Source organism: Balaenoptera borealis (genome assembly GCF_965194805.1).
Source record: "Balaenoptera borealis genome assembly, chromosome: 15".
Taxonomy (NCBI): Eukaryota; Metazoa; Chordata; class Mammalia; order Artiodactyla; family Balaenopteridae; genus Balaenoptera; species Balaenoptera borealis.
The window spans coordinates 57,100,608-57,124,519 of record NC_138871.1 but is presented as its reverse complement, the minus strand read 5'-3'; the positions used below and the strand labels follow the sequence as shown (position 1 = coordinate 57,124,519).

The 23,912-nt window shown below is 37.8% G+C and overlaps 1 protein-coding gene across 8 annotated transcripts in view; it reads left to right on the top strand.

Annotated features, from left to right (window-relative positions):
- EML4 (EMAP like 4) overlaps positions 1 to 23,912 on the top strand; it is a 163,901-nt gene that overhangs the window by 138,960 nt on the left and 1,029 nt on the right. For 4 of the 8 annotated variants that reach the window (XM_082358022.1, XM_082358023.1, XM_082358020.1 and 1 more), the window contains 6 exons: positions 9,838 to 9,926; positions 11,305 to 11,402; positions 17,615 to 17,702; positions 18,185 to 18,283; positions 21,272 to 21,402; positions 22,092 to 23,530. In XM_082358022.1, the coding sequence (XP_082214148.1) occupies positions 9,838 to 9,926; positions 11,305 to 11,402; positions 17,615 to 17,702; positions 18,185 to 18,283; positions 21,272 to 21,402; positions 22,092 to 22,565 (979 nt within the window). In that variant the 3' untranslated portion in view covers positions 22,566 to 23,530. Of the gene's footprint in view, positions 1 to 9,837; positions 9,927 to 11,304; positions 11,403 to 17,614; positions 17,703 to 18,184; positions 18,284 to 19,517; positions 21,235 to 21,271; positions 21,403 to 22,091; positions 23,531 to 23,912 lie in introns of those variants that run through there. The other 4 variants (XR_014235099.1, XM_082358025.1, XM_082358021.1 and 1 more) reach the window with 4 other exon arrangements.

Sequence of the window (23,912 nt, the reverse complement as noted above, 5' to 3'; positions counted from 1 at the left end):
TTAAGTGACTTAAGCTAAAGCTAAGCCAATTATTTCCTCTTGGAGTTGTGAGTAGAAAACACCTTATGAATGAGAGTGATATGATAACTAAATAAAAAGTGGAAAAAAATCCTTTCTGGTGTGGAGTTGGGGATTATTTAAAATCTAGGGGAGATGTAGTTATCAGTGTTCATTTTATACTTAATTCCTGTCTTTGGTTTCACATCTGTTTAGTCTGTTGTTTCTTAGAGAACTTTCTCCTTTATTATTTTTTACATGGATCTGTGAATATGTGGCTGTACTGTCTAAAACAGAAAATTCCTCAATGTAGCCATTCAGATTATTATCACTGACCCTAAGCCTGAAGAAAGTCACACTTAGGGCAAGGATTTTTGTTGTTGTTGTTGTTAGTTTAATACAACATGTGTCCAAATTGTTCATGATCCAGAAAAGGTGACTAGCAAAATGTTTAAAGATGTCTTCATGTCCATATGTAGAAATCTTCTACTTCTTGTAGTCAAGAAGTAAGGGCTTCCCTGGTGGCACAGTGGTTAAGAATCCTCCTGCCAATGCAGGGGACACGGGTTCGAGCCCTGGTCCGGGAAGATCCCACATGCCGCGGAGCAGCTAAGCCCGTGTGTCACAACTACTGAGCCTGTGCTCTAGAGCCCACGAGCCACAACTACTGAGCCCATGTACCACAACTACTGAAGCCCGTGTGCCTAGAGCCCGTGTTCCGCAACAAGAGAAGCCACCACAATGAGAAGCCCGCGCACCGCAACGAAGAGTAGCCCCTGCTCGCCGCAACTAGAGAAAACCCGCGTGCAGCAACGAAGACCCAATGCAGCCAAAAATAAATGAATAAATTAATTAATTTTAAAAAATTAAAAAGAAGTAAGCACAAGTGTGAATAAATTATCACAGTGATTTAAAAAAATTATCATTTTAAAAGAATATGTTACTAATATTTCTAAGGGGAGAAAATTCAATGCATGGCCCTAAGTGGACATAGTACTTCCTTAACATTGCTAATCCTCATATAGTAAGGAGTCTTTTTAACAGCTTTATTGAGATATCATTCATGTATCATAAAATTGACCCATTTACAGTATACAATTCAGTAGTTTTTAAGACGTTCACAGAGTTGTACAACCTTCATCACAAGCTAATTTCAGAAGACTGTCATTAACCCAAAAAGAATTCCTGTACCTGTTAGCAGTCACTCCTCATTGCTCCCACCCGCTTCCAGCCCTGAGTAACTGATCTACTTTCTGTTTCTATAGGTTTGCCTATTCTGGACATTTCATATAAATAGAATTATATAATATGTGGTCATTTGTGACTAGTTTCTTTCACTTAACATAATGTTTTGAAGGTTCATCCATGTTGTATAGCATGTGTCAGCATTTCATTCCCTTTGTCACCAAATATTCCATTGTGTGGATATACCTCGGATAACCACTTGAGTTATAGTCATACATAAGTTTTTGTATGGACATATGTCTTCAGTTCTCTTGGGTATATACCAAGGAGTAGAATTAACTATGTTTAACATTTGAGGAGCTTCCAAATTGTTTTCCACAACAGCTACACCATTTTACAATTCTACCAGTAAAGTATGAGGGTTCCAATTTCTCCACATCGTCGCCAGCCCTTGTTATTGCCTGTGTTTTGATTATAGCCGTCCTAGTGGCCGTGAAGCACTTTTTCACTGTGGTTTTGATTTGCATTTCTCTGATGGCTAATGATGTTGAGTATCTTTTTTATGTGTTTATTGGCCACTTGTGTAGCCTCTTTAGAGAAATGTCTATTCATATCCTGTGCTCATGTTTGAATTGATTTGTCTTTTTATTGTTGAGTTGTAAGAGCTCTTTATATATTCTGGACACAGTACCTCATCAGATACATGATTTGCAAATATTTTCTCTCATTCCAAGGGTTGTCTTTTCACTTTCTTGATGGTAACATTTGTTGCACTAAAGTTTTAAATAAAAATTATATAATTTATATAAATTTACTATATAAAAATATAGTCCCATTTATCTATTCTTCCTCTGTCTCTTGGTCTTCAGGATTTACTCCTATGGTTTTTTCTAAGAATTTTATAGTTTTAGCTCTTACGTTTAAGTCTGTGATTCATTTTGAGTTCATCTTTGTATATGATGTGAGCTAATCTTTGTATAGATATCCAGCGTCATTCTTTTGCACGTGGATATCCAGTTGTTACAACACTATTTGTTGAAAAGACTTTTCTTTCTGCAGTGAATCGTATTGACACCCTTGTCAAAAATCAATTGACCATAAACATACAGGTTTCTATCTGGACTCTCAGTTATATTCCATTGATCTCTCTGTCCATCCTATGCCAGTACCACAGTCTTGATTATTATAGCTTTGCAGTACGTTTTGAAATCGGAAAATGTGAGTCCTCCAACTTTGTTCTTTTTCAAGGAGGTTTTGGCTATTCAGGATCCCTTGAATTCTACATGAATTTTAAGATCATGTCAATTTCTACAAAGAAGCCAGCTGGCATTTTGATAAGGATTGTTTTTTCTCTTTATAGATCAATTTGGGAATGTCACTATTTTAACAGTTTAAGCCTTCCAGTTTATGAACAGGAGATGTTTTACATTTATTTAGGTCTTCAGTTTTTTTCAAAGATGTTTTTAGGGTACAAATTTGCACATTTGTTAAATTACACCTAAGTATTTCATTTTTTTGGTGCCATTTTAAATGAAATTGCTTTCTCATTTTCATTTTCAGAATATTCATTGCTGGTATATGTAAATACAACTACCTTTTATATATTAATCTTTTATCTTGCACCTTTGCTGACCTATTTTCTTAGTAATAGTTTTTTTAGTGGATTCCTCAGGATTTTCTGCATACAAGATCATGTAATCTGCAATATAGTTTTCTTCCTTTCCAGTCTGAATTGTTTTTTCTTTTTCTTGCCTAATTGTCCTGACTAGAACCTCCAGTATAATATTGAATAGAAATGGCAAGAGTGGTCATCCTGATCTTGTTCTCTATTTTAGAGGGAAAGCATTCAGCCTTTCACCATTAAGTATAATGTTAGTTGTGGGTTTTTCATAGATGCCCTTTATCCTATTGACGAATTTTCTTTCTGTTGTTGAGAATTTTTAATCATGAAAGAGTGTTGGGTTTTTCAGCTGCCTTTTCCAGTCTATTGAAATAACATGGTTTTTGTCCTTTATTAATATGGAGTATTACATTAATTGATTTTCAAATGTCTAATCAACCTTGTGTTCCAGACATAAATCCTACTTGGTCATGGCATATAATTCTTTTTATATATTACTGGATTCAGTGTGTTAGTATTTTGTTGAAGATTTTTTTCATCTATATTGTTGAGGTACATTGGTCTGTAGTTTTCTTGTGATGTCTTTGGTTTTGCCAGAGTAATACTGGCACTTCAATAAGGCTTTAAATAAGACCTGATACCTCCTAAACCGAAATGAAGCCTTAAAGCATACAAATGGATAAAAATTAGTATACACTGGTAATTGTTAATTATTAGTTATCAAAATTTTAGATTTGTTGAACCACTGACTATATAAGCCATTTAATTAATAAATTGCACTTAGGCATACCACACATTTTCAAATATAACATTCTCCAATTTTTTTAAATTTGTGTTTCTTGATGGAATTTAAAGTTCTTCATGAAGCTCACAATACATGTGAACCTGAACCGTTATGAATTTGAAAGTTTATAATCTCTGAATTATTGGTAAAATACATTCTGCTTGATTTTTCCAAGACCCCAATTAATCATCCTTTCCCTTCCTTTTTTTAATAAATATTTATTTTTATTTTTTTAAATTAATTTATTTATTTTTTGGCTGCATTGGGTCCTTGTTGCTGCGCATGGGCTTCCTCTAGTTGAGGCAAGCGGGGGCTACTCTTCGTTGCGGAACGTGGGCTTCTCATTGCTTTGGCTTCTCTTACTGTGGAGCACGGGCTTCAGTAGCTGTGGCATGCGGGCTCTAGAGCGCAGGCTCAGTAGTTGCGGCACACGGGCTTAGTTGCCCCGTGGCATGTGGGATCTTCCTGGACCAGGGATTGAACCCGTGTCCCCTGCATTGGCAGGCAGATTCTCAACCACTGCACCACTAGGGAAGTCCCTCCCTTCCTTTTTTTTGAAACTAGTTTCTCAAAAGGCACTTAATCTCTTTATATCACTTGCAGGCCTTAGAGAAACCACAAATATATTTGCCATCCCATCAGGATGTCAGGTGTCAGCTCAGACAAAATTCCCCAAGCAGTTTGCACAGAACTTTACTCTTTTCCTGGTTGGACCCATTTCTATTTCTAAACCACCATACACTATTTAAGAAAGGAGTTTTTGCCATAGTCATTTTATAGGCTGGTAAATGGAGGTGAGACACCCAGAGTTAGGGAAATCAATAGACTTGAAATGATGGTAGGGAGAATAAAAAGCAAAGATTAAAGTTCAAATTGTTTCAAAGAAAGAAATCCGTGGACTTGAGTCAGTATATAAAACATACTATATATAACCATATTGGAATGGAAAGGGGAGAGGGCAGACTGAGAGAGATGACTTCAAAAGAGACCCCCAAAGTTTCTGATTTATAGTGACAGCTTTGACAAGGAAGAGCAAGCTGGGAAAATGCACCTGGTGGGCAGGAAGGTAAAAAATTTGATTTAGTTTTCGATGTGGAATCACAGAACGTTAGACCTGGAGAGACTTAAGTGATCCAGCTCCACTCATCATTTTTTTTTTGAATTTTTTATACAATTTTTAAAGGTTAGTTTTGATGATGACTGTAACCTTGGCAAACCAGCAATGTAGCTGAAGTACTGTTATCAAATTCTACTGTTGACTAGAAAGGTTCTGAGTGTAAGAAATGCTCCTTTAGCTCAAAAGGGAGATGTCGAAGACATATTAGCACTAGCTGAGACTTTATTCTTAGACATAATTAAAAGAGAAAACTTCTAATTAGAAAAGAATAGCTTGTTTCCCTCTGTAATTTGATGGTGCTGAACTTGGCCCATCAGTACTCCTGAGCTCATTTCCCAGGGTGTACAGTGTCTTTGAACTCTATCAGCATGAATCTCCCTGAGTTCTGCCTTGTTATAATTGCAGTTCGGAGTCACTCTGTGCTCCTACAAGTTGTAAAGCACTAGATGCAGTGAGTGGCACAAAGAAGTATTATATAAGACATGGTCCCTACCCCAAGTAGCTTATAACCTAATTAGATACTACATAAAAAGATACAGAGCATGTCATATCAGTAGTTTAGTATTACTTGCATAAACAGGCAGTAATGCTTGAAGATCAACAGAGAAATTACTGTGAGCCTGAGTGGTCAGAGAACACTTCACAGAGGAGATGGGATTGGTCCTGCCTTGATGGAGTTCTGAGATTTCGAAGAGGCAGTGAAGAGTTAGGAGCTTATATCAAGCAGGAGGAATGGATTGAGCAAACACAAGAAACTATGAGCTAACTGGACTAGAACGTTCCTAAAGGCCTGTTGATTGCTAAACAGTGGAATCCAAACTTGTTTAGCCTGGCCTTTAAAGCCCATTAAAAATCTTTCCCCTCACCATTCCAGCGAGAATGGTTAAGTCGTTGTCCTTCAGATACACCTCAGCCCTTTTTGTAGTTTCTTACCTATCCCTCTCCACCTGTTTATGTCCCACCTCTCCTTGCCACATTTGATGTGATGAAATCCAAGACCACCCACATCCTCAGTGATTACTCCCTGCTCTGAAACCTCATAATCCTTAACTTGTGTCATTCATTTTACTTTAAACTATTTACCACTTTATGAACTCACTCCGTCTCCCCGGTTGGGTTATAAACGCCAGTTCTGCCCCCTTTGCTGACTTCTTTCTTCTCTAGATCCTGAATGTTAGTGTATCTCAGGCAGAGAGAGCACTTTCCATGGGATCACACCCTTCCCTGGTGTGATGTAGTGAAAAGCACAAGGGCTAGAAGCTTTATCCCGGCTCTGCCACTAACTAGTTGGTTGATGACTGGCCAAGTGTTTTGACATCATGGGATTTCAGTGTTCTTATTTGTAAAATAAGAGGGTTGAATTGGGCTTCTCTTTCCCCTGCTTTTGACTTTATGTTTTTCCGATTATAAAAGCCACATTCCATTCTTATAAGGAGAAGCTTCATAAAAGCAGTTGGGAAAAAGTTACAAACCTGCCACCCAGAGGATACACTTTATATTATGATGAATATTTTTTAACTCATATTATGAACACATATATATTCATTTAGGGACTGTAAAGTATGATACTTTCCAGCTCTGAAATCTTATGATTCTCTTTTTGCCACTAAAGAAATCAGTAAGTGTCTTTTTTAAAAAGTCATCTAGTTAATGGTGGTACTGTGTGTGGGTACTTGACTCACAAGTCAGATTAGTTTAAATATATGGCCGAAGATTTCCCATCTGTGATGCTGAGCAGTTACATTTAGGAAGATTCTTTAAGTCCTTTAGGCCCTATAGAGCCCCATAATGATTCCAAATTACCTTAAAGCAGAAGCTTGGTTTCAATGTATATACTCTATAGACTAGAATGAGAATGCAATTGAGCACAGTGAAAACTTAATACTTATTTCTAGAAAATTCCCTTTGCTAAAGGATTTGTTATCCTCTCCATACTTCTGTTAAGGATAGAGGTCCTGAGCCAGAAAGTCTTTTCTCAAGGTAGAACGTAATTCATGCAGTGAAAAGGGTGGGAGCTTTAAAATCATTGCTGGGGATCCATATGGAAGTTGTATACTTTTAACAGCAAAGTTATTATTACTAAAAATTACTTGCCAAAAGTGGAAGAATTAATCTCTGATATGTAATTAAAGAAATAGAAAAAGTAGGTAGGGTTTTGTTGTTGGTTTTTTTTTTTTTCTTTTTTGAGAGCTGCCATCTCTAACCAGTAAATGACTCAGAGTTTTAGGTTTCTACATATTATACCAACAGACATTCTGGGTTTTTTTCATTACTTTTTTTTTTTTTTTGGCTGACTGTGCGGTGTGCAGGATCTTAGTTCCCCAACCAGGGATTGAACCCGTGCCCCCTGCAGTGGAAGCACAGAGTCCTAACCACTGGACCTCCAGGGAATTCCCTTTTTTATTACTTTTAAAGGGAGTTTTCAAAGAGATAAAATTGTTTGCAGTTTCCCTAGGAAGATTAATCTGAACTGGAAATAGACAGTATCAGTTGAGGCTTCTCCAAAATAAAAATTGGTAATTTTAAATGCCTAAGAAAGTATAGTAAAGTTTCTATAAACTCATTAAAAACTTGAAACCTCATACCTACAGAGCGGTGCTGTGTCTCAGTGTTCTTTAGGTATGTCTTTTCACTCCACGTTGGAATATTTTGTTCCCTTACCCTGAAAAGGTGGTTCACTTGGCATCAGCTTTGGCATTTCTTGGCTCTAGGAGTTCCATGGTGGCAGCCATAAAAATTGATTAATGAATTACATCCTCAGAAGAAACCTGTGATCTGTGGGTGCTGTCCAGTTGCAATAAGATATGTTCTTTATGCACCTTTTGAAGTGGAAATGATCAAACATTCAGCGCAGGGCTTCAAAGTGCCAGTTACCTGCTGATTGGCTTTTTTTTTTTTTAATATTTCTCCTGGATATTATTTATTTATTTATTTATTTATTTATTTATTTATTTATTTATTTATGACTGTGTTGGGTCTTCATTTCTGTGCGAGGGCTTCCTCTAGTTGTGGCAAGTGGGGGCCACTCTTCATCGCGGTGCGCGGGCCTCTCACTATGGCGGCCTCTCTTGTTGCGGAGCACAGGCTCCAGACGCGCAGGCTCAGTAGTTGTGGCTCACGGGCCTAGTCGCTCCGCGGCATGTGGGGTCTTCCCAGACCAGGGCTCGAACCCGTGTCCCCTGCATTGGCAGGCGGATTGTTAACCACTGTGCCACCAGGGAAGCCCTGATTGGCTTTTAATAAACTCAGGTATTCACAGATAGAAGCTATTTCTCTTACCCGAGTAAAAGACAGAATTTATGAATTAGGTTAGCTATGTAGAAGTTTCAACCCATAACTCACAAATTACTAATTCATTCACGAACATGTTTAATTAGAAAGAGATTTCAGTGATAGGTAAAGAGTCGAGATCCTTTAGTTTTTTATCTTCTACCTTGAATATACGAAGGCATGTTAAGCAACATCACTAAATATTCTTTTTTTAAAAAATTCTTTTAAGCCCTTTACTGTCTCCTAAAATTTCTTTTTTTTTAAATTTATTTATTTATTTTTGGCTGTGTTGGGTCTTCATTGCAGCGAGCGGGGGCTACTCTTCATTGTGGTGTGCAGGCTTCTCATTGCAGTGGCTTCTCTTGTTGCGGAGCACGGGCTCTAGGTGCACGGGCTTCAGTAGTTGTATTGCGCAGGCCAGTAGTTGTGGCTCGTGGACTTAGTTGCTCTGCGGCATGTGGGATCTTCCCGGACCAGGGCTCGAACCCGTGTCCCCTGCATTGGCAGGTGGATTCTTAACCACTGCGCCACCAGGGAAGCCCTAATACTTCTTTTTATCTGAAGGGATAGTGGTCTCTGTCCAGATATTATTTATAAAGCTTCAAAATTAAAAGGAACTGTCGTTATGATTGCTGTTACTGAATTTAGTGGTGGACTTTTTCCCATCTGAATAATTAGAAACAAAACTTGCTGCTCTTTTGTCCCATCCAGTTCCATGAGATTAAGAGTGATTTTATTTTTCTACTCTTGTTCCATTCTTGCCACCCCAACCACTTCTTCCTACACACTGCACTGCTGCCACGTAATTCTTGCTAAACCTTTGCATTTGTCACGTTCGAGACTTATCTTCTATTTGTTCATTTGTACATTCTATAAATGTTTATTTTAGTGCCTGATCTGAGCCAGGCAGTGCTCACCTCCAGACTCCTCCAACTAACTGCGTGTGCTGTCCATAACCTGCCCTCCTCTCCCTTATCTATCCTTTAGTTGTCCTTCCTTAATTCCCAGTCTTTGCTTTGTACTCAGTATCTCACCCTACTCTTCTGAAGCACCATCTCTTCCTTCAGGTGCTCTTAGAACAGGGTCTGATAAGAGTCACTTATTCTGTAGTTGGATTTAAGTCATTGTTTTACCTGTCAAGAGGCTTTTTACATTTTGACTTTTCCTGTAAATGTGAATGAAGAACTGTTTTTCAAAGAACTTAGAGCTTGCATGTGCAGGTGTTGGGGGTACTGGAGAGGAGGAGTGCCCCCTGCTGGTCCCTTTGAACTCTCACCAAATGAATGGCCCTCTGCCTTTCCCTCCCACCATCATACTGTCCGTGCTCCTTCCCACCTCCATGGCAGTGCAGCTGTCACTCCTCCTGCCTCAACTGCCTCTACTTCTTTTCCCTCAACATTCAGCTCAACTCATATTCTACATCCTCCCTAAAGGTTTTTCTCTGTCTGCTATTCATTTCCCTTCTGTGAGTTCTTCTGCTGTATGTAGTCACCATCGGTGAGATTGGCACTTAATCGTTCTTTGTTTTAATTGGCTCATTTCCTTTTTCCTGGCTCTAGTGTAATCTTCAAGAACACTGATAATCCTGTCATTTTCTATTTGGACAGTGCCTCGCAAAGAGACACCATTGGCATTCAGTGAATACCTAAATAGAAATGAGAACGTGCCTAGGCCCGTATAAGTATATTTATATTGTATCTTGCAACATTTTGCACTCATCCTTCGTTAGAAAAGGGAAACATGTCCAGCTTAAGGGCATTATTAGAATTTCTTTATTAAAAGGAAGAAAAAGTCAGCAACCTTTTTTTTTTTTCTATAAATGCTAATATCTGAGAAAATTTTTGATTTTTTACTTCTTAACAGGTGGTTTGTTCTGGATGCAGAAACCAGAGATCTAGTTTCTATCCACACAGACGGGAATGAACAGCTCTCTGTGATGCGCTACTCATTAGGTAGGCAGATTTACTCCCACTCCTGGCATTTACAGCATTTCTCTGTAATTGCATACTTTCACTTCCAGTAAAGCTGACTACTTTTTTCTCTACTTTCTGGAGTTGTTAAGTATTGAATATGTTTCCCCCAACATTAGATTAAATTCTGCTGCAGGAAACAGCAAAAGATCTGCTAAAGTTAAACAACATTCTAAATCATCAAGCAAACATAAATTTAGAACAAACTGTTACAACTGCATTTGCAATTGAAAACAGAATACAGTGCAATCAAATCCCATTTTTTTGGAACTACAAATACTTAGAACTTTGAATAGGTACTGTATTAGGCTGAATGTTAATCTATTTAGCAACCTTTTCTTTGTATATAAGATAATAGAAAATAAATTATAATAATATTCAAAATATACAAATTTTATAGGCCCTTCAAGTGCTTTAAAATCTAGTTTGATTTTTACTGGTTACATAGTAATGATTGGTCTGTTAATTAGATAAAATACTCAGCAACTGATGAATTTAATCAATTCGTTTAGCTACTTCTTTTCATACTTTATTCAAAATGTTAATTAAGTTTCCATGATAGTTGGTTCCTTTTTCCCGCTATTAATATGGTTTTGAGCCACATAATTCTTCCCTGGAGTTAGTTCGAGTGACATTTTCTTATATTCAAAAATATATTCCAGTAGTTGTTGGATCAGTGTGGAGTCCAAATGATCTTTTTGATTTCTTCTAAGTCATTTCAGAGGAAGCTCAGAATGCTATTCTCTGTGTTGAACAAGGAAGGAAAAGTATTTGCTTCAAGCTGTAAGCTTGGCAAGAGTTGTCTTGAAGCAGAAAAGGTTTTGGCTTTTTTCAATGCTGTAATAGCAAATAACTACTGCAGATGTAGCATTTAAAACCCAAAGATCAAATGGACTTTATTGACCATCTGTTACGTGGTGAGTACAGTGGTCCTTTGTGAGAGAACATGGTCCTTTCCCAAGAGAATGGACCCTGTAGTTGGAGAGATCATATGTCCTCAGCTGAAATGAGCAATTGTACACTCAGCTTGCCATATGAATACTGTATACTTAGACCCATAAAAGTAGGTTAACCTCCCTAGGGCCAGTCTGTCGCTAACTAGGAGGAGATGAGACTAAGGGAAGAGTCCAAGACCCGTGAGCATTTCCAAGAAGGGATTGTGTACTCAACCAGATGACCATTTGGTTTTCAAGTATGTTTAGTGATGGAAGGAGTCATTCATTAAACACCGAAGAATAGTTAAGTTGATGAGATTTAACAACATTTGTAAAATATCATTTGGTGTAGGTCCAGTAAAGTGACAGTAAATAAACCTATCGATGTATTTCTATAATCAACATTTTTTCCTGTTTCATTCCAGATGGCACCTTCCTGGCTGTGGGATCTCATGACAACTTTATTTACCTCTATGTAGTCTCAGAAAATGGAAGAAAGTACAGCAGACATGGAAAGTGCACTGTAAGTAGTGAAGTAAATCTATAAAATTGTTAGAAAATTTTACTTCTGTAAAAAGAGAGTTAAATGTTTACATTGATGTATCACCTTTAAACTTAGCAGATTTAAAATTTAATCTCTATCTTTGAAACTGAAATTACCTGACAGTAGAATCTTGCAGTTCCCTGTATGCTCTAGAAAGGTTTCTCCTTTGATGAGAGTTTAATATTGTTACCTCTCTCTCTCTGACTACTAGTTTTAATGCAGTTTCTTAAATCAAAGCTATTTCCTTAGGAAATCCTTAGAAAATAATGCTTTTTTAAAATGGAGTGAGTCAGAAATGGAAGGGTATCTCTAACATTTTAATCTCAGTGTCCCATGATCCTGCCCATCCTTGACACTCCGCAATTTCCTAGGTGACCTCTCTAGCACTAAACATAGTTTATATGGAGATTTGTCTGTATTAAGAGAATTAATAGAAGCATATTTCCTTTAATTTACTGCATTTCTGATTGATTAGTTTAGCATTTTAAGATGAAGATTAGATTCAATTCTAGACATAGTGAATACTTATCTTATGGCAGGCAGTCTGCTAACTAGGGTAATGTTCTAGGCACTGGGGATATACATAAGATTTGCTCATTGTCCTCAAAAAGTACACATTCAAGCTGATAACAGGATGAGAAAGGCAGGAGGTATAGCATAGTGGTTAAGGGCATAAACTTGGGATCAGACTACCTGGATTTTAACTCTTGTTTCACCACCCACAAATGTGACCTTGGGCAAGTTATTTAAACCTTCTACTTCAGTCTTCTCATCTGTAAAGTGAAGATAGTAGTACTTTCTACTTCACTGGATTAAAACAAGTTAAGGCATATAAAATACTTACAGTAGTGCTTGGCAAGTAAGAAGTACTCAGTATATGTTAACTATGAATTTACAGAAAATGAGGTAGTTTGGTATCTATATTACCAGTCAATTTAGGATTAGCAAATTACTTGATGAATTAGTGGCACAGATCCTTTAACAGTCTTTTTTTAAAAAATATTTATTTATTTATTTTATTTTTTTTGGCTGCGTCAGGTCTTGGTTGCAGTGTGCGGGCTTCTCTCTAGTTGCGGTACGCAGGCTTCTCTCTAGTTGTGGTGTGCAGGCTTCTCTCTAGTTGTGGCACGTGGGCTCTGTAGTTGCGGCACACGGGCTCTGTAGTTGTGGCACGTGGGCTCAGTTGCCCTGCAGCATGTAAGTTCTTAGTTCCCCTAGCAGGGATTGAACCAGCATCCCCAGCATTGGAAGATGGATTCTTAACCACTGGACCACCAGGGAAATCCCCCTTTAACAGTTTTTATCACAAAAGAGTTTTAGGGGAATGAATAAAAGAATGAATTTTTAAAAGTATATACATAAGTAAAACCCAGGCCATTTTCTATTCAGAGAAGAGACTTACTGCTTTTTTTTTGTTTATTTGCTTTTTGCTTTTTTGGGGGGCGGGGTGTATTTTGTACCATGTGCTAAAACCAGCCTATAAACTGATCTACAAGCAACCTTATAGTTTTATAATTTATCCAAAATATTTTTATTTACTTTGACAAAAATTATGAATCAGTATCCATTAATTTATTTAAATATATCTTTTAATCGATTTATTATCTTAATATTTGGGAATAGTAGTATAATAGTGCCTCATTGTACAGCATAATCAAATGAAATATTCCACTGAAAGGAATTTTCAGATTACTTAAGTTTACCCTACCAGGCACCAAATTTTTCTTAATTATTTTTTACCCCAACCTTTTTAAAAAGTCCATGTCTTAATAAACAGAGCATTATCAAATATAATTTAATCTTGTGGAATCATAAAATTTTACAGGTCGCACTATAGCACTTAACTTAGCTCAGCTCTCATTTTACGGATGAAGAGACTGAGTTTCAGAGAAGATAAATGGCTTGTCCTTGGTCACATCTTGACATAGTGGCAGATCTGGGGCCTGAACCCTGTTCTCGTAACTCTTAGTAGAGCAGACTTCCCAAGATACAAAAAGGCCTCAGATTTTTCAATGTGTATATCAGTGTACTGTGCTTTTAGAGTACAGCAACTGATGCAGAAAGGAAAGAGCAGTGTTGGACACTGGATAATGAGACGACCTTGGAAGTGTTGAGAATTGCCAAGTTTATCAATTTCATGACACTTTGCCTTCTCCAGTTAGGCAGCTTTTATCTTTAGAGCATATGAAGTATTATTATGAAATATCTTCAGGAACTGTTAAAGCTTATAGTACTCTTTGCGGCTGTAATGAAAGGCTCAGCTACTCTGCTTTTCTAATTATCTTCTGTTCTGTGCTTTGCTTCCAGCTCTCACTTCTCCTTGCTGTCTGCTTCCACCAGCTGGTCTTATAGTCTCATATTAACTCCTTTTATCTGTTGTCTGCTATGATACAGGACAGACAAAACTGGGTTAATGCTGGCTCTGCTGCTTACTAGTTTGCAACTTTAGGCAAGTTAATTAACTTCTCTGAGTCTTAATTTTATTATCTTAAAACTGGAGATTATAATAGTTCCTACTTTTATAGGATTGTTGTAAAGATTAAAATGTGGCAACTGGACCTACTCTCAGAGTTCCAGATACAAATGCTGTTTTCTATTTTGTTTCCAATATTTCCTGTTACTAGTTAACATTTAAGTGACGCTATAGCTTCAGAAACATACTGGGCTTAGAACTTTAGGAAGTGTCCCTCTAATAAAGTGTAACCAAGCAGTTGAAACTGTCCCTGAGTGCCAGCGTAATAGCTTTGTGTTTGACTCCAATTCCTGTATACCTTTTAACACTGCTACTCAAAGATCTTAGCCCAGGAGATGGAGTGTAATGAAGTTGCAGTGGTATACTAAAAAGCATTACAAAGTCTGTTAGAATAGGCAAGAAGTGCTGGTAAAATAAGTGTTTTTTGGTCAGGATTTTGGTGAATGAAAATATATATAAAGAAGAGAAGAGTAAAAGACTTTTAAAACTGTCTACCTAGAAATCTCCAAGAAAATTACCCATAAAACTAATGCAGTAGGTATTTCAATATTACCATAACAGTTAGGAATTATATTGCAATACTTGGTGGCTTCAACAAATGAGGGATGTGTTCCCATTTAAAAGAAGTCATCAGGGACTCCGGATCCTTCTTTCTTGCTACTCCATCATGCTCAATAAGGTGCTGCTGGAATTCCAGTCATCCCGTCCTAGTTCTAGGGGGACAGAGCAAGGGGGAAAAAGACACTCTTCCTCCTAAGTCGATTTTTAAAGTTTTCCTGGAAGCCCCGCTCAGTGACTTCTGCCACCCATAGCTGCAAAAGAGATTAGGAAATAACAGTGTTTTAGCTGGGCACTTAAGAGAATGTGGAATGGATAAACTATGCTCTACAGATCTACAGTCTAAAGATCGGATTGGGTAGGCTACACTCTACAGTCTACACTCTAAAGGTCAGCTTTCTCTCACACCAGCAAAGCACGTCAAAAATGTGATGGGAAAAAAATCCTAATTGCAGTAGTAACAAAAAACTGTAGATGCTTTGAGAATAGACCTAGCAAGAAAAGCACAGGAAGCTATGTGAAACATGGCTGAAACACAAACTAAGAAATGAAAAAATAGACATAACATATTTCTAGAAGAAAAGACTTCATAAACATGTCTGTTCTCTACAAACTATTCTCTAAATTTGATGCACTTACTTAAATTTTCAGCACAATGTTTATGAGCTTGATAAAATGGTTCTAAAGTTCATCTGAAATTTTCCTCATACCACGAACTATCACAGTTGGCTGGGAATAGGCAGATAGACTAATGGAACAGAAAAGAGAGTCCAAAAACAAATCTCTGTTTATATGGAAATTTACTAGATAATAAAAGGTATTTCAAATCAGTAGAGAGACAATGGACTCTTCTCAGCCTGCATTGTCCAGCATCACAGCTACTAACCACAACTTTGTTTACGAAATTAAATACAATTCAGTTTCCTGGGAGCACTGGCCACATTTTAAGTACTCAGAAGCCGCAGGTGGCTAGTTACTTCTGCATTGGACTGTGCAGATACACATTTTCATCACTGCAGAAAGGTCCATTGGATGTCACTGCCCTAGAGGGTGAGGGGACACACGGATACCTACTTAGGAAAAAAGTTAGTGCCCTAACTCAAGGCCTCTGTACTTGTTTGAAAACTCCTCAGGTAATATTAATATACAGCCACGGTTGCAAACCACTGAGGCACATGATGACCTTCCATGTGATTAACAAAGATTCAGCTGAGATATTTCTTATTTTTCCAGAGTTATTCTTAGGCACCATCACTTGTGATTGTTATTGTGGTTATACCATTCAGCTGCTTAAAGGCAGTGATGAAAGTACCAGCTTAAGAGTACTCTCCTGTTTCTGTTCAGCGAGGTGTACTTTTTGCTCTCAGCTGTGTCTGTGCCTGTGGGGTGACGTTTGAGGGTGTTTCCCCCCAAGTCTTGTATGTACCCTTCGTGGCCTAAGAGTTGGGTGAGACAAGGACACTCTGAGGTGGTTCTGGGAAGGCAGCACCATAGACTCCCGACAGACAGTTGCATCTAATCTTTTCTTTGCTTATTTATTGGACTCCATATCAGCGAAAAAATACTCACTTTGTATTCCAATATAAATTGTTAACTTCCCCCAAGGTCTTTGCTAAATTTGGGGGCTTCTCCTACTCGAGTTCTTTTTGAGAATACTTTATATTGATTTACCATCTAAATATGTTGTGTCCAACACAGATACGAATTACATCAATGTTATGTATCCATACATTGCTTTTGATGCTTTTCTAAATAATGCTATTAAAGTCTTTTCACAAAGATTCAAACACTTTGCCATGATTAATCTGGTTAAATCCTTCATTCATGTAGCACCAGTTTTCTTATCTTAGAAGCCTGGCTTCTCTAGATTCCAGAGCCAGGCATCAGATCCATGAACACTATGAAAAAGATCTGTGTGAACCCCACCCTCCTGCCATATTCAGAAAATACCCAAGAACCACATGTGTCTTTCTGGCATTGAAATTGATTTCTTGTTAAGTTGGGAGGTCTCCCACATGCCTAGCAAGTGACTCCCAACCTGTTTGCTGACATACCCAGCTAATCTCCAGTGACTTCAGGAAGTTTTACAGGGTCTCAAATTCACATAATTTAAATTCATTTAAATGTATAAATGTGGGTATTTGCCATGCAGCACTTTGGTGGAGATATAGCTCCAGAGAGGTTTTAGGATATGTCATTTGACTTCAGAAGGCTACTGGAATGATTAAAATACTTTGTGAAAATCATTGAAAACTATACCTAAGGTATTCTGAATTTATTAACTTTAAAAATAAAAACCATGTGAGCAGAAAGCTAGTAATTCAAAAAGTACAATTGAAATTAAATGTTTTAATACAGAGTGCAGGAGATAAAAGTGATTTTTGAGGCTCTGTCAGCTTTGGTGTAAACTGTAAGACCTGTGTGATTTATCTGCAGTAGTTTATTGGAAATAATCAAATGCTTACATGTGAAGCCAACAAAATATGGCATTTGGTAATTTTTTGTTTGAATTCCCGGTGTTAGTAAAACCTAAGCAGAAAAAGATCACTGTCCTCTTGTTTAAGGAGTCAGATGATTATTGGATCCAGCTGTTTGGAGGGAGTGTGATGTTGGATAACTTTTCCCAAAAAATATTCTTTGGAGATAGTTTTTTTAGGAGACCTCCATGTGCCATGGGTACTGAAGAAGCAGCCCAGGAAAACTGTACTCTTTTTGTACACAACATGGAACCAATACTTCATTATCAGAAAGGAAGTCACTCTAATTAGGGACACTAGTGACTTGAAATAAGGCCCGAGGTTGTGGTATCTGTTTCAGTGTCTTTTAAGAGACTGTCTTTCTTGGAAGTGTAGCACAGGTAGTACTTGGTGCTGGTATCAAAATGGAGAGACCAGCAGGATACTCTCACGTTCCAAGTGCTTACCGTTTCCACTGTGGTCAGATCTCTTTAGTTCCACAGTTCTAGCTCCCAACAGGATAGTGTGAAAAAGAACCAAAGACCTGTTCTGAGCCCTGTTCAGTTCCAGAGGCCGTGGTACTGCTCTCTCTACTTCAGGAATTCCCAGTGAATGGCTACTCAGAAGACAGGACTGGCTACTATGAGACTATTTATCATTCAGAACTCTAAATGCTTTCTAATAGTTGATGTGTTCCTTCCTAGGGACATTCCAGCTATATCACACACCTTGACTGGTCTCCAGACAACAAGTACATAATGTCTAACTCCGGAGACTATGAGATCCTGTACTGTAAGTATGAATGCTCACATACGGCTGAGATGCGCCCGTCAGGGGCAGTAAAGAGCAGGCTGCGAGGCATCTGCATTGCGCAGCTACTGCGCGCTGGCCCCTCTGACCTGAAGCAGCACGTGCCACTCGGAGCTGGCTAAGGAGTGAGAACCTCACAGTACTGAGTTCACTTAAATGTCATGAGAAATTATTCAGGGGGACTGATCCTGCTCTGAATGGTTCTGTATTTAACAGCTTTTCCTGGAGGCAGGAAGGAGTACAATGCATGGGCATTTATGCTTTTTAAAGAAAAAACAACTTCAGTGGGAAACAGTTTATAGTTCTATAAACCGTGTTAAACACTTCCTTTTCAAGTGTGTCTTAATATTTTCAGTGTATGGATTATAAATACAAGTAAACGTGGCTAGTTTGAGTCAAGGTGCATTTTCAAATACATTTGTACACAAGCACTATGATTATACTTCCTGTTTCTAAATTTAAAGGGGACATTCCAAATGGCTGCAAACTAATCAGGAATCGATCAGATTGTAAGGACATCGATTGGACGACATACACCTGTGTGCTAGGCTTTCAAGTCTTTGGTAAGGACATTGCACTTGATCGGAAAAGGCGATTTGTGCTGTTTTTATGTATAATACTTAAATTTCTAAATGAAAAGTAGTCTACATGTGTTTTTTTCAATTTATTTTTTATTGAAGTATAGTTGAATTACAATGTTGTGTTAATTTCTGCTGTACAGCAAAGTGATTCAGTTATACATACATATACATACTTTTTCATATTCTTTTCCATTATGGTTTATCACAGGACATTGAATATAGTTCCCTGTGCTATAGGACCTTGTAGTTTATCCATTCTGTATATACCAGTTTGCATCTGCTAACCCCAAACTCCCAATCCAACCCTCCCCCACCCTCCTCCCCCTTGGCAACCACCAGTCTGTTCTATATGTCCCTGATTGGTTTTTTTTGTTGTTTTTTTTTTAATAAAGATGCAGAGTGTATTTTTTTTTAAATATCTTTTTTGGAGTATAATTGCTTTACATTGTGTTAGTTTCTGCTGTATAACAAAGTGAATCAGCTATACGTACACATATATCCCCGGCTCTCCTCCCTCTTGCATCTCCCTCCCACCCTCCCTATCCCGCCCCTCTAGGTGGTCACAAAGTACCGAGCTGATCTCCCTGTGCTATGTGGCTGCTTCCCACTAGCTATTTTATATTTGGTAGTGTATATATGTCTATGCCACTCTCTCACTCCTGTTTCATAGATAAGTTCATTTGTGTCATATTTTAGATTCCACATATGTGATATCATATAGTATGTCTTTCTGACTCACTTCACTTAGTACTCTTTAGTGTTATCACTATTAATGCACAGTTCAGAGAAACTGAATGTATTAGGATTGAACCAATATGAGGTTTGTTCTCTGCAGAATTCAGCAGACTTTTGGTCCCCAATAAATATGAAAGACAATTAAAAAGGAAAGGCATTTACATAATAGTATAGATTGCCTTTCACAGTTTTTTCCTCCAAGTGAAAATTGAAGCTTTCAAATTTGTAAAGGCATTTTCAAAATAACAGCTTTATTGAGATACCATTCACATACCATATAATTCACCTATTTAAAGTGCACAATTTGGTGGTTTTAGCATATTCATAGGATTGTGCACCCGTCATCACTATCTAATTTTAGAACATTTTCATTACCCCAAAAAGAAACTCTGCCCATTAGCAGTCACTCCCTCCCTCCCCCTTCCACAACCTCCCAGCAACCACTGATCTTCTTTCTTTTTCTAATGATTTACATATTCAGGACAGTTCACATAAATGGAATCATGTACTATGTGATCCATCGAAACGGACTTCTTTCCTTTAGCACCAGATGTTCAAGGTTCATCATGTTGTAGCATGTATCAGTACTTCACTTTATGGCTGAGTAACATCCCTTTGTATGGCTATACCACGTTCTGTTTATCATCAGTTGATGGACACTTAGGTTGTTTCCACTTTTTATTACAAATAATGCTGCTATGAACAGTTTTCGTGTAGACATGTTTTCATTCTCTTGGGTTATACCTAGGAGTGGAATTGCAGGGTCAAATGGTAACTCTGTGTTTAACCTTTTGAGGAACTGCCAGACTGTTTTCCTAAGTGGCTGCACCATTTACATTGCCACCAGCAGTGTATGAGGGTTCTGTTTTTCCACATCATTGTCAACAGTTGTTATTCTTTTGCATGTGGGTGTCCAATTATCCCAGTACCATTTATTGACATATAAAGGCATTTTTAGTAGACATTATTTAAAGATAAAGTGTGGAGATCATTCCTAATCTCATGTTTTGGACATTTCTAGAAATCTGTCCTTTGACAGTTTTCTCAGTCTTTGCCAATCTGTAGGAATCCTTCTGAGAAAGTTAGTTAGGATTAAAAAGAGATGTTATACTCAGTAATTAGAATATTGGATATGGATGTGGCACCAGTACCTAAAGCAATTCCCAAAATATTAGGTATTTTTCCTTTAACAGTGTATCTCTGCCTTCTGAAAAGTTGGACTCTCTCCTCCACTCTCATGGTAGATCTGAACATTTCTTTATGCTGTGTGCATTAGAAAAATAATCCATTATGGGTACTTGTTCTAAATACAGCTGCTGCTGAGATGAAGAAGCCTACCAGGCATGGAAGAAATTAAAACAAAATAACCCTGACTAGTCCATAAACAAATTCATTATTCTGGGTGAAGCTGAAGCAGTGGCCAATAGCTAGTAACTTACCTTGTTATTTTAGTGAAACAAACAATATTTAATTTACTTATTAAGAGATGTCAGTCAAGAAGTGTTTCATCTTTAGTGAATTTACCAAAAAAAAATTGTTCTCTAGAGCAGTACTGAACTACAGGAGGCCAGCATCTCAACTGTTATATATTGTATATTTTTTAGTCTAGTAGAGGTTTGTGCTAATTATGTTGAACATGACCACCAGTGCCTCATAATGATTCAGAATAATTAAATTTGCTGTGTCGACCTTTGGACATAAGTAATAGTTTATGGAAACTCCTATGGATAACATGATAGACTAGTGGATGGCCTATACATTTCCATTAAGAAAGAATCTCTATGAGGTTTTTTTTTAAGTGCCTGCCTGAAAGGGAGCAGAGTCCACTCTGAAGAATTAGTGCTGTGGCATTGTTTCTGCACTTTGCTACAGAAATAACTGAGAATTTCCCCTCCAACTGGAAACTTTAGACAGGAGGAGCTTATTGTCAAGGTGAGACAAGCTGAAACTAAAATTATATACTAGCACCACCTGCTGGTTACTAGTGAGTATTTTTGAATCTTAAAGTTTTAAGTCTTAAATTTTCCATCTTGAGGTTATTTCAGTTTATTATTAGATTTTGGATAAAATGTCATCATTTGAAGTATTAAGCCACTAAGAAATCTTTAAGGGAAATTTAGCAGCTAAGAGTTTGAACACGGATGAAAATTAAGATTCTAAAATAAACACACGTAGCATGGCAGTTGTATTTTTCAGGCTAATTTTTCTACACCCCCCCATGTTTCCATATCAAAGGTGTCTGGCCAGAAGGATCTGATGGGACAGATATCAATGCACTGGTGCGATCCCACAATAGAAAGGTGATAGCTGTTGCTGATGACTTCTGCAAAGTCCATCTGTTTCAGTATCCCTGCTCCAAAGCAAAGGTAAAATCAACTTAATAAAAACTAGTGTTATAGGGCCTTTTGTTTGGGGATAATTTTTGTTTGGGGATATATTGTGTCAATGGTGGGAAGATATTCATAGGGTTACTAATTACTGTCTGTGATACTACAGTGCATGGGCGGAGGGAATAGGGCCATCTGTAAGCATCCAAGCAGGCAGTGCTTGTCTTTTCCTTCCTCATTAAGGTAAAGGAGAAGACAGAGAAGCCACTTGATGGTGTTTTATTCATTTTTGTTCATTGTCTTTTTTTTTTTTTTTCATTTTGATACCTTGGCAGTTTTAAATTTCTTCTAAACATATTAAAATATTTTATTTTTGGTACATGATCAACATTATGACTCCTAAATCATGTATAATCTTTCCAACCTAGTAAATTCTCCCCTAGCCATCTCAGTAGAATAGTCACTAATAAACCCTAACAAGTACGCAGAAGAGACATTTTTTTTACAGTCTGAAAGTACAGCTGTCCAATTACTTTGTTTCTCCCATATAAATAGGTATTAAAAGGAAATCACTGCTAGCTTTATTCCTCAGAGTCAATGACTTGTGGTTTTGATCTGAATTACCTGTTTCACAAACTGAATGATCTCCCTAACCTAGTCACCTCCATTGCTGTAAGTAGGCATGTGAAGAAGGAGTTTAATTTTCCTATCTGATTTATTTCATGTAGGCTCCCAGTCACAAGTACAGTGCCCACAGCAGCCATGTCACCAATGTCAGCTTTACTCATAATGACAGTCACCTGATTTCAACTGGTGGAAAAGACATGAGCATCATTCAGTGGAAACTTGTGGAAAAGTTATCTTTGCCTCAAAATGAGATTGTAGCTGACACCGCGCTCACCAAAGCCCCCATCTCTTCCACTGAAAGCGTCACGCAGTCAGATGCTCCCACACCACCTCCTTCCAAGCCCGTAAACGAGGCCGCTGAAGAAGAGAGCAGGATAAGCAGTTCTCCCACGCTTCTGGAGAACAGCCTGGAGCAGACTGCGGGGCCCAGCGAAGACCACAGTGAGGAGCAGAGTGAGGGGGGCAGCGAAGACCTCGGTGAGCCTGCCTGTGAAGAGCCAGCCCCCGAGATGAGCGAGGGGCGGAGCGCAGGCGCTCTTCCCGGGGACCAGCGAGACCCTTCACCCCTGCCCTAACGCCAGGACTTCAGTGCGGCTCGCTTTTTCCTTCAACTGCATGATGTGCTCTTGCGATAAAGTTCAGATAACAGGCCAGAAGTGATGGAGAATCACTATTGATGGAGATTTTGGTTTCCACGTAATCTGTTTTCAATAGTCTTATCTTCCGTCTCTTAAATGCAGTCGACCTAAAGGTTCGGTTTGATGTGTGCTGAAAATTAACCAAACTTAATAGTAGGAAAAGACTGAAACATTAATTGTGTCTCAGAAATTACTGTGTACGTGAGTGGTATGATGTTAATACTGGAAACAAAAACAGCGGTTGTATAGATTTTAAATAAACCCCTCATTATCTGAGCAGGTTTTCTTCAGGAACAACCAGAGGCATCACAAACACTGTTACTCATCTGCTGGCTCAGACTGCTACTTTTTTTTTTTTTTTTTTCCTAATGCTGAAAATCAGAAAAACAAAACAAAAACCAAAAAAAACCTTCTCTTACTGAGATTCCCTCCCACCCCAAATGTCTAGTGGAAATTTTTTAGTCAAGAAAAACTTCATTAGTGCCATGAGCAGTGGTGTTGCCTTCTTAAATAACAACACCCTTTTCTTACATAGCCAGCAGATGTCCAGATGTGCTTGTTAGTCTACCATGTAGGTGCTGCCTTTTCTAAGTCAGAGTGAGGAACAGTCCCTTAATTTCCTGTGCGCAAATCTATTTTATCTTAGAACTAAGAAAGCAGTGGTTTGTTAGAGAGCTTTTAATGTATATTAAACCATTGATACTCCGAAATAATGGATTCCTCCAAGGATTCCTTTACTGGCCTAAACATTTTCAAATGTTTGGCGTTCAAGTGAGTGAACAGAAGAAACCGCACGCCTATAAAATTAAACTTGGCTAATCTTAGCTTAGCCTTCATCATAATTTGCTCCTTCAATAACAGAAATATTAATAAAGTTTAAATGATTGAATTGGTGCTTGAAATTCACTGGTTTAGTTGTAATTTTTATACAGATTATTGAGGGATAAAATACTCAACAAATTGCAAATTCTTTTTTATGTAAGTGTGAATAATAGTCAGGCATTTTTTATAAATTGCATACTTAACAGACCTGCTACACACAGTGATTTTTCTCTGGTGGAGTTGCTTTAAGCCTTGCAATTCTGATGTGGCTATCCTCTGCTGTTTGGGGGCAGTGCATGTGTTATTATGCATTGGATAGTTGTTTTTTTAAGTTTTGTCAGATTATGTTTTTCTTAAGTATGTGTTTCCTATTTTCAAAATAATTACTGACAAATATGCATTTCCTATATATTTGTTTATACTTTGATTATAAAAAGACTTTTATTTTTTAACTTGCAATGT